This window comes from Oncorhynchus mykiss, chromosome 10, assembly GCF_057628025.1.
Source record: "Oncorhynchus mykiss isolate SJ-2025 chromosome 10, ASM5762802v1, whole genome shotgun sequence".
Classification (NCBI taxonomy): domain Eukaryota; kingdom Metazoa; phylum Chordata; class Actinopteri; order Salmoniformes; family Salmonidae; genus Oncorhynchus; species Oncorhynchus mykiss.
In genome coordinates, this window is record NC_143031.1 from 87867950 (window position 1) to 87879369 (window position 11420).

General features: G+C 43.5%; 1 protein-coding gene across 2 annotated transcripts; it reads left to right on the forward strand.

The window, feature by feature from the left end:
• The first annotated feature begins 378 nt into the window (after window positions 1-378).
• On the forward strand, window positions 379-11086 carry LOC110515692 (uncharacterized). Of its 2 annotated transcripts, XM_090188389.1 has the most exons (3): window positions 379-1266; window positions 5289-5400; window positions 5566-11086. In XM_090188389.1, the coding sequence occupies exons 2-3, from the start codon at window positions 5301-5303 to the stop codon at window positions 8511-8513; spliced, it is 3048 nt and encodes a 1015-aa protein (XP_090044515.1). In that variant the 5' UTR covers window positions 379-1266; window positions 5289-5300; the 3' UTR covers window positions 8514-11086. The 2 variants fall into 2 exon arrangements, with proteins under 2 accessions (XP_090044515.1, XP_036829088.1); XM_036973193.2 differs by lacking the exon at window positions 379-1266 and having other exon boundaries at window positions 4526-5400.
• Window positions 11087-11420: the final 334 nt, after the last annotated feature.

Sequence of the window (11420 nt, forward strand, 5' to 3'; positions counted from 1 at the left end):
TTCCTTCAGCTGTTTTACACTCTGAGGTCATCAACCTGCCTTTCCTTCAGCTGATTTACACTCTGAGGTCATCAACCTGCCTTTCCTTCAGCTGATTTACACTCTGAGGTCATCAACCTGCCTTTCCTTCAGCTGATTTACACTCTGAGGTCATCAACCTGCCTTTCCTTCAGCTGATTTACACTCTGAGGTCATCAACCAGCCTTTCCTTCAGCTGATTTACACTCTAAGGTCATCAACCTGCCTTTCCTTCAGCTGATTTACACTCTGAGGTCATCAACCTGCCTTTCCTTCAGCTGATTTACAGACTGAGGTCATCAACCTGCCTTTCCTTCAGCTGATTTACAGACTGAGGTCATCAACCTGCCTTTCCTTCAGCTGATTTACACTCTGAGGTCATCAACCTGCCTTTCCTTCAGCTGATTTCATGCCCTTACCACAGCTACAAGGTCCATATTTCTATTCTCTCCTCTAGCCTCGGTGAGATGGGAGGAGAATGCTGGGCTGTTCCACTATAAGACCTGAACATACCTCCTCTCTCTCTATCTCTCTCTCTCTCTCTCTCTGTCTCTCTCTCTCTCTCTCTCTGTCTCTCTCTCTCTCTCTCTCTCTCTGTCTCTCAGTGGTGAGGTGGGTGGAGTCTGCTGGGCTGTTCCACTATAAGACCCGAACCCATATCTCTCTCTCTGTCTCTCTCTCTGTCTCTCTGTCTCTCTGTCTCTCTCTCTCTCTCTCTCTCTCTGTCTCTCTCTCTGTCTCTCTGTCTCTCTCTCTCTCTCTCTCTCTCTCTCTCTGTCTCTCTGTCTCTCTGTCTCTCTCTCTGTCTCTCTGTCTCTCTCTCTGTCTCTCTGTCTCTCTCTCTGTCTCTCTCTCTGTGTGCCTCTCTCTCTCTCTGTCTCTCTCTCTGACTCTCTCTCTGTCTCTCTGTCTCTCTGTCTCTCTGTCTCTCTCTCTCTCTCTCTCTCTCTGTCTCTCTCTCTCTCTCTCTCTCTGTCTCTCTCTCTCTCTCTGTCTGTCTCTCTCTCTCTCTCTCACTCTCTGTCTCTCTCTCACTCTCTCTCTCCCTCCCTCCCTCACTCTCTCTCTCTCTCTCTCTCTCTCTCTCTCTCTCTCTCTCTCTCTCTCTCTCTCTCTCTCTCTCTCTCTCAGGGGTGAGGTGGGTGGAGACTGCTAGGCTGTTCCAATATAAGACCTGAACCCACCTCTCCTCTCTCTCACCTTCTCTATTCTACTGACTGCAGAACGGAGGCCAAAACTGGAGCAGAGGTAAGTCCAAATGGATCCTTTCTAACCTCATATTCGTTATCTCCAGGACTGTACCAGTGTCTACTTGAGAAACAGGGGTTTTCTACCTTCTGCAGTCAAAATGAGGACCAGAAAAGGTGTTCAGTTTGTATCAAACAGAAAACGTATCACTTGATCACTCGATACGTTTGTTCACGAGTCAATTGAGTCGATCTAAAACGCTAGTTGTCGAGTGATCGAGGGCTCCACTGTGCCCTTCGGGAGTGTCTTTATCGAGTGGGCATCCTGTGCTGACTCTGTGCCCTCGGCTGCCTGAAAGAAGAATGAAAACAGAAAATACACATCACAATATTATCTTTAATGATATTATATACATGGTTACACATCACAATATTATCTTTAATTATATTATATACATGGTTACACATCACAATATTATCTTTAACGATATTATATACATGGTTACACATCACAATATTATCTTTAATGATATTATATACATGGTTACACATCACAATATTATCTTTAATGATATTATATACATGGTTACACTTCATTGTCTTTAACGATATTATATACATGGTTACACATCACAATATTATCTTTAACGATACTATGTAAATTCTTTGACTAACGTAATGTTGTTTTGCTGGTGCTAATCGGCTGTACCTAGCTTGTTCTCCATGGCTATATGTTAGCGCTAGGCGGCTGTACCTAGCTTGTTCTCCATGGCAACATGTTAGTGCTAGGCGGCTGTACCTAGCTTGTTCTCCATGGCAACATGTTAGCACTAGGCAGCTGTACCGAGCTTGTTCTCCATGGCAACATGTTAGCGCTAGGCGGCTGTGCCTAGCTTGTTCTCCATGGCAACATGTTAGCGCTAGGCGGCTGTACCTAGCTAGTTCTCCATGCTAACATGTTTTCAGCACTTTTATTTTTATGACAGACCAGAACATGTTTTCTCAAGGCTCTTGTCCCTCTGCAGCAGTGAGAGTTATGTTTTGTAACATCGAATCACAATAAAATAATTCTACATTGTAGAATAATAGTGAAGACATCAAAACTATGAAATAACACATATGGAATCATGTAGTAACCAAAAAAATTGTTAAACAAATCAAAATATATTCACATTTTTTGATTCGTCAAATAGCCACCCTTTGCCTTGATGACAGCTTTACACACTCTTGGCATTCTCTCAACCATCTTCACCTGGAATGCTTTTCCAACAGTCTTTGAAGGAAGTATGTTGAAGAATGTTGAATATATTTCCTAGAAGGTTGGTCACCTGGAGGTTCAGCAGTGTGGCCTAACCAGCAATTTCCGTGCTTAGTTTTAGTTAATGAGCGTAATGAAGTCAGCCTGTGTTCATTTTCAAAGGGGCGTGTTTCAGGCTGACTGCGTGGCTTGTGATGCTAGTGAGGGTGTGGTAGGAGGGTTGGCCCTGTCGTGGAAATATTTTGGTCAATCATATTTCACAAATACCGGAGCATGTGAGTTTCAAATATACTTATTATTACTTCATAATAAAAGCCGAGCTGCATCATGACAACGTCCCACCTGGCCGACATCCAGTGAAATTACAGAATTCAAAACCAGAAATACTCATTATACAAGTGTTATACATCGATTTAAAGATTAACCTCTTTCAGCTAGGGGGCACTATTTTTATGTTTGGAAAAATAACGTTCCCAAAGTAAACGGCCTATTTCTCAGGACCAGATGCTAGAATATGCATATAATTGACGGGGTAGGATAGAAAACACTCTAAAGTTTCCAAAACTGTCAAAATATTGTCTGTGAGTATGACAGAACTGATATTGCAGGCGAAAACCTGAGGAAAATCAAACCAGGAAGTAGCTTCTATTTTGAAAGCTCCATGTTCCATAGTCTGCCTTCGCTCCATTTAAAGGGATATCAACCAGATTCCTTTTCCTATCGCTTTCTCAAGGTGTCAACAGTCTTTAGGCATAGTTTCAGGCTTTTATTTTGAAAAATGAGCGAGAAAGATAACATCGCGTTAGTGGATAGCTGGGTGTTCGCATGAGTTTTGCTTATGCAACAGAGTGAGGCAGCCATTGTCTCCCCCTCTCCTACTGAAAAAGAGACAGTCGCGGTTCATATATTATCGATTATATATTTTAAAAACAACCTGAGGATTGATTATAAAAAACGTTTGACATGTTTCTGTGGACATTACGGATACTATTTGGAATTTTTGTCTGCGTTGTCGTGACCGCTCGAGCCTGTGGATTTCTGAACATAACGCGCCAAACAAATGGAGGTATTTTGGATATAAAAATAATCTTTATGGAACAAAAGGAACATTTATTGTGTAACTGGGAGTCTCGTGAGTGAAAACATCCGAAGATCATCAAAGGTAAGCGATTCATTTTATTTATTTTCTGATTTTGGCGACCAAGCTACTTTGAAGCTAGGTGTTCATAATGTTTTGTCTAGTGATCGATAAACTTACACAAACGCTTGGATTGCTTTCGCTGTAAAGCATATTTTCAAAATCTAACACGACAGGTGGATTAACAAAAAGCTAAGCTGTATTTTGCTATATTGCACTTGTGATTTCATGAATATAAATATTTTTAGTCTTTTTTTTGAATGTGGCGCTCTGCAATTCAGCGGTTGTTGATGAAAATGATCCCGCTAACGGGATGGGTTGCGTCAAGAAGTTAAGTTCTTGTTATTCCAACCACGGTGTAAGATTTCAAAAAGGCTTTTACGGCGAAAGCATACCATGCGATTATCTGAGGACAGGGCCCAGCAGACAAATCATTAAAAACAATTACAATTCAGAAATAGCAATAAAATGTATCACTTACCTTCAATGATCTTCATATGGTTGCACTCACAAGACTCCCAATGTTTATTTTGTTCGATAAAGTTCCTCTTTATATCCAAAACCGCGTTTTGTTCCTCAAGGCTCAAAGGCAGTCAAAACATCCGACAAGTATCAGTAAAGTTCGTAGAAACATGTCAAACGATGTTTATAATCAATCCACAGGTTGTTTTTAGTCGTAATACTCAATAATATTTCAACCGGACAAAAGCGTCGTCAATATAAAAGGAAAACAAGAAAGGCTCTCTGTCGCGCAAGAAAAACCTCTGGGACACTGCAGTGTCCACTCATACAGAGTGACCTTACTCCCTCTTTTGTCAGAATACAAGCCTGAAACAGTTTCTAAAGACTGTTGACATCTAGTGGAAGCCATAGGAAGTGCAATTTGAGTCATAAGTCAATGGAATCCGTTTGAGTTACGGAAAACTACAAACATAAAAAATCCTACTTCCTGGATGGATTTTTCTCAGGTTTTCGCCTGCCATATCAGTTCTGTTATACTTACAGCCATTATTTTAACAGTTCTGGAAACGTTGGAGTACTTTCTACCCAAACCTACTAATTGTATGCAAATCCTAGCTTCTGGGCCTGAGTAGCAGGCAGTTTACTTTGGCCATGCTTTTCATTCAGAGGTTAACATAGTGAACTTTACCCGAGTGAGGTGAACTCACTTGTTGGGAATTGTAACAGCTCATATAGCGAGGATCACTACTATATTCACTTAACTTCTTGACAATGAATGAGTCCTTAGTGATTGTTTCCAGGGAAACAGTGATTAATGTGATGACACATTGTGGCCAACAGACAACTGTTTTTAATTTTCATGTTATATCGATATTTTCAAGAGGTGATTGAACTCAAGTAGTGATGCTGTTTGTTTTATTCTGACTACCAGTGATGCATCAAGTTATTCTGTTTGTTTTCTTCTGACTACCAGTGATGCATCATGTTATTCTGTTTGTTTTATTCTGACTACCAGTGATGCATCAAGTTATTCTGTTTGTTTTATTCTTACTACTAGTGATGCATCAACTTATTCTGTTTGTTTTATTCTGACTACCAGTGATGCATCATGTTATTCTGTTTGCTTTATTCTGACTACCAGTGATGCATCAAGTTATTCTGTTTGTTTTATTCTGACCACCAGTGTTTCATCAAGTTATTCTGTTTGTTTTATTCTGACCACCAGTGACTTCCTACTATGGATCCTTGCTCAAACCAAACTTTGACTCTAGCAGCACTGGGACGGCCCTTCTCCCTGGGAATGCTGTATGACTGTCGCAATGATCACCTCATTCCAGGTAGCACGCTTGCTCACTACTCAGTCAGTCAGTCAGTTAGTCAGCCAGTCAGTCAGTCAGACATACATACATATCCCATACATACATACATACATACATACATACATACATATCCACACACAATAAAATAACTGTTAGTGTTTGGTTTGTCTCCTCTGATTACAGGCCTGACGCTGTGGGACGAGGAAGCACTCGGAAGGGACATCATTACGACAGACGAGCCTTTCACCGACTTCAAAGTCATCACATCTGATTCTACAGCTGACAAATACTCTGTGTTAAATGTGAACGGCTCTCTCAAAACAAGCTGTTTGGCAGGGCTGGTTAAGGTGGAGGGATCAGCAAAGTATTTGAAAGATGTTAAAGAGTCTCAGAATCATGCGAGAGTCACACTTTGGTACACCACTACTAAGAAAAACACTCAACTGTCCATGAACCACCTTGGGCAGGAACACATTAAGTACAAGGAGGTTTTTAGGGAAGGCATAGCTACACATGTGGTCACAGGTATACTTTACGGAGCAAATGCTTTCTTTGTGTTCGATCGTGAGGTCTCAAGTGACGAGGACCGTAAAGACATTGAGGGAAGCTTTAAAGTGACGCTTAATAGCATTCCCTATGTTTCTATTGGGGGTGAGAGTGCTTTAGGCAAGAAGAACACTTCTGAAACTACAACTGACAAGTTCTCTTGTAGATTCCATGGGGACGTTCTCCTGGAAAACAATCCTGTATCTTTTCAAGATGCCATGGACACCTACAAAACCTTGCCTCAGAAGGTAGGTGAGGGGGTTCCGGTGCAAGTGAATCTACTTCCGTTAAAAGAATTGGACCCAACCGCCACCCAGATGGTTTGTCAGATCAGTGGAAGCTTAGTTGACCAATGGCAGACTGTGCTGGAAGACCTCAGTGAGCTGGAGATGAGATGCAACGACGCAATGAGAAGCAAGCCAGTAAAATACTTCAAGGAAATTGATGCCAAAGTGAAAACCTTTAAAAAACTGTGTTTCACAGAGCATTTGAAGACTACTTTGGCAGACCTCCTTCCGTCTATTAGAGGGGGAGAAAAGGAAGAGAGGGTGTTGTCCGAATTCTTGACAAAGCAGCAAGAGTTCCGTTTCAACAGCAACATCCTCAGTGAATGTATGGATCGCATTGAGAGAGAGATCAATGTGGTTGATCGATTCCTAAGCATGATTACAGAGGACTACAGTCAGACGTGTTCCACCAAGATAGTCACATCGAAGAGGGAACTTGACAAAGAGGTTTTGAACTCAAAGGTGAAGCGTGTTGTATGTTTCACTTTCACCTCTCTGGGGTGCGAGGACCCTGTCCTGTCAGCTTTGGATTCCCCAAGCTCTGAGAACACACAAGCCTTAGTTCCAGTTAAACCTGATCTGACAAGATGGTACCATTCTGATAATGTATTTGATGACATGGACAAGCAAGCTGGACTTTTCAAAGATTTTGCTGAAGCTAACAAAGAGGACACACAATCACGTTTCCTCTTGGCCTCCATTCCCAACAAGGAACAAGAAGGAGCCAGCATTTACCTTTATGAGAATGGATCCATAAGAAACGAGCATTGGGAACCTCCATCTAAACTTGAGAAGCCAACAGCATGTGACAGAACTCACAACAGTGTGGAGTTGGAGTTGCTCCCTCCTGATAGGGGAGCCCATGACGTCACCCACTACCTGATAGAATACTGTATTAATGAGAAAGATGGATGGAGCAGCGAGAAGACGTCTGAATCTGACGCAGCCTACACAGTGTCTGGACTGCTTCCCAGTACAGGGTACAAGTTCAAATACAGAGCCGTGTGTTCAGCCGGCCTTGGTCCAGGCAGCGAGGTTAGTGACATCATCAAAACCTTGCCTTCCTGCCCTCCCAGTAAGCCTGAAATCAAAGCCTACTCCACTGAGCTCATGGTGTGCTGTCCAACGCCGTCTGTGATTGGACAAGGGGTCAAGATTCAGAACTATGTGGTAGAACACAAAGAGGTGCCCACAGAGGAGAGTGAGGGGGATGCAGAGTGGATGAAGAGGACTTCCAAAGACAACGTCTGCATCATCGCCGGACTGCAGTCCCTCACAAAATACACAGTGAGAGTCAGATACGACTGTGGTGAAGCTGGAATCAGCAAGTGGAGCTCACCAGTCGTCATCGCCACTCTCTCAAAGACCACACGGTTGGCTGACGGTGTAAAAGAAAAGAGTGAACTGAAGCACCCTGGCTCGCCGTCTGTTTATGAGATCCCCATGGAAACGATACCGCCGGTGGATGAAGTAGCCAGGCTCAGGTTTGGAGAGCAGAGTTCCAGGACCAGGAGGACAATCTATCTGGTGGGAGACAAAGACCAGGTAATGGAGCTGATGATCAACTACATCCTGGGAGTTCAGTGGGAGAATGGGTTCCGCTTCAAGCTACCCCAAGATGACGAGGTATCTACAATGATATATGAAATCAATTACCAGGATGGATTCCAGATCCCCTTCTCTCTCACCATTATCTATGACAGACAAGACAAGTGTAGATCATTAGATTTGGGCCAGATCTGGGTCAATGCTCTGTGCTCTGTGTGCGATGCGGCTGAGTTTAGGGATCTAGACTCTGAAGATTGTAAAGAAATGAAGAGATGGAAGAAATGGAAGATGGTGAACCTGATGACACATGCAGATGGAAGGCAACTCTTTAAACACATCGACCCTGAGGACATTCCAGTTCACTTCAAGTTCAATCTGTCAGCGTTTACAGACCATGCCAGGAGAAGCCACGCTGACGGTGACGGAGCCATGATGAGGAGGAGTCGCCATGACGTGATGAGGGGAATCCGTGACAAGATGAGGGAAATGAGGAGTCACCATGACATGATGAAGGAGATGAGGGATCCCCATTACGTGATGTGGATGATGAGGAGAAGCATTGATGATGAGGACGATGACCATGGGGATGGTGGTGATGGTGGTGGTGACAATGACGATGATGGTGACGATGATGACCATCCTCAGTTTGAGAAGACGTTCTGGGATGCAGATATGGGCAGTATGAAGAGGTTTTTCAAGACCTTGTTGAAAATGGAGAGTTCATGTTCCCTCAAAGACCTGATTGGTTGAATAGAGTGTGTTTCTTTATTTAACAGGCCAACCTCATCTTGTTATCATCTTGGTGTCCATAAGGTCAACCTCATCTTGTTATCATTTTGGTGTCCATAAGGTCAACCTCAACTTGTTAACATCTAGGTGTCCATAAAGCCAACCTCATCTTGTTATCAACTTGGTGCCCATAAAGTCAACCTCATCTTGTTATCATCTTGGTGTCCATAAGGCCAACCTCATCTTGTTATCATCTTGGTGTCCATAAGGCCAACCTCATCTTGTTATCCTCTTGGTGTCCATAAAGCCAACCTCATCTTGTTATCATCTTGGTGTCCATAAGGCCAACCTCATCTTGTTATCCTCTTGGTGTCCATAAAGCCAACCTCATCTTGTTATCATCTTGGTGTCCATAAGGTCAACCTCATCTTGGTGCCCATAAGGTCAACCTCATCTTGTTATCATCTTGGTGCCCATAAGGTCAACCTCATCTTGTTATCATCTTGGTGCCCATAAGGTCAACCTCATCTTGTTATCATCTTGGTGCCCATAAGGTCAACCTCGTCTTGTTATCATCTTGGTGCCCATAAGGTCAACCTCATCTTGTTATCATCCTGGTGCCCATAAGGTCAACCTTGTCTTGTTATCATCTTGGTGCCCATAAGGTCAACCTCGTCTTGTTATCATCTTGGTGCCCATAAGGTCAACCTCGTCTTGTTATCATATTGGTGCCCATAAGGTCAACCTCGTCTTGTTATCATCTTGGTGCCCATAAGGTCAACCTCGTATTGTTATCATCTTTGTGCCACTAAAGTCAACCTCATCTTGTTATCATCTTGGTGTCCATAAGGTCAACCTCATCTTGTTATCATCTTGGTGCCCCTGAGGTCAACCTCATCTTGTTATCATCTTGGTGCCCCTAAGGTCAACCTTATCTTGTTATCATCTTGGTGCCCATAAGGTCAACCTCATCTTGTTATCATCTTGGTGTCCATAAGGTCAACCTCATCTTGTTATTATCTTGGTGCCCATAAGGTCAACCTCATCTTGTTATCATCTTGTTGCCCATAAGGTCAACCTCATCTTGGTGCCCATAAGGTCAACCTCATCTTGTTATCATCTTGGTGTCCATAAGGTCAACCTCATCTTGTTATTATCTTGGTGCCCATAAGGTCAACCTCATCTTGTTATCATTTTGGTGTCCGCCCTGTGCAACTGGGTACTGGACTTCCTGACGGGCCGCCCCCAGGTGGTGAGGGTAGGCAACAACATCTCCTCCCCGCTGATCCTCAACACTGGGGCCCCACAAGGGTGCGTTCTGAGCCCTCTCCTGTACTCCCTGTTCACCCACGACTGCGTGGCCACGCACGCCTCCAACTCAATCATCAAGTTTGCGGACGACACAACAGTGGTAGGCTTGATTACCAACAACGATGAGACGGCCTACAGGGAGGAGGTGAGGGCCCTCGGAGTGTGGTGTCAGGAAAATAACCTCACACTCAACGTCAACAAAACTAAGGAGATGATTGTGGACTTCAGGAAACAGCAGAGGGAACACCCCCCTATTCACATCGATGGAACAGTAGTGGAGAGGGTAGCAAGTTTTAAGTTCCTCGGCATACACATCACAGACAAACTGAATTGGTCCACTCACACAGACAGCATCGTGAAGAAGGCGCAGCAGCGCCTCTTCAACCTCAGGAGGCTGAAGAAATTTGGCTTGTCACCAAAAGCACTCACAAACTTCTACAGATGCACAATCGAGAGCATCCTGGCGGGCTGTATCACCGCCTGGTATGGCAACTGCACCGCCCTCAACCGTAAGGCTCTCCAGAGGGTAGTGAGGTCTGCACAACGCATCACCGGGGGCAAACTACCTGCCCTCCAGGACACCTACACCACCCGATGTCACAGGAAGGCCATAAAGATCATCAAGGACATCAACCACCCGAGCCACTGCCTGTTCACCCCGCTATCATCCAGAAGGCGAGGTCAGTACAGGTGCATCAAAGCTGGAACCGAGAGACTGAAAAACAGCTTCTATCTCAAGGCCATCAGACTGTTAAACAGCCACCACTAACACTGAGTGGCTGCTGCCAACACACTGACACTGACTCAACTCCAGCCACTTTAATAATGGGAATTGATAGGAAATGACGTAAATATATCACTAGCCACTTTAAACAATGCTACCTTATATAAATGTTACTTACCCTACATTATTCATCTCATATGCATACGTATATACTGTACTCTATATCATCGACGGTATCCTTATGTAATACATGTATCACTAGCCACTTTATACTATACTATGCCACTTTGTTTACATACTCATCTCATTTGTACATACTGTACTCGATACCATCTACTGTATCTTGCCTATGCTGCTCTGTACCATCACTCATTCATATATCCTTATGTACATATTCTTTATCCCCTTACACTGTGTACAAGACAGTAGTTTTGGGATTGTTAGTTAGATTACTTGTTATTACTGCATTGTCGGAACTAGAAGCACAAGCATTTCGCTACACTCGCACTAACATCTGCTAACCATGTGTATGTGACAAATAAAATTTGATTTGATTTGATTTGATTTGATTTGATAAGGTCAACCTCATCTTGTTATCATCTTGGTGCCCATAAGGTCAACCTCATCTTGGTGCCCATAAGGTCAACCTCATCTTGTTATTATCTTGGTGCCCATAAGGTCAACCTCATCTTGTTATCATTTTGGTGTCCATAAGGTCAACCTCATCTTGTTATCATCTTGGTGCCCATAAGGTCAACCTCATCTTGGTCCCCATAAGGTCAACCTCATCTTGTTATCATCTTGGTGTCCACAAGGCAGAGACCTCTCCACTTTGATGGTCTAAAGCCTATTGGCCCTTCATTTCCTTTAGTTTCCCTCTACTGTTCTACTGT

Bases quoted from the DNA above. Each gene is read 5' to 3' on its own strand.
- LOC110515692 (XM_090188389.1), top strand. From the start codon at position 5,301: ATGGATCCTTGCTCAAACCAAACTTTGACTCTAGCAGCACTGGGACGG. The intron at 5,401-5,565 runs GTAGCACGCTTG...CTCTGATTACAG, and splicing joins CAATGATCACCTCATTCCAG to GCCTGACGCTGTGGGACGAG.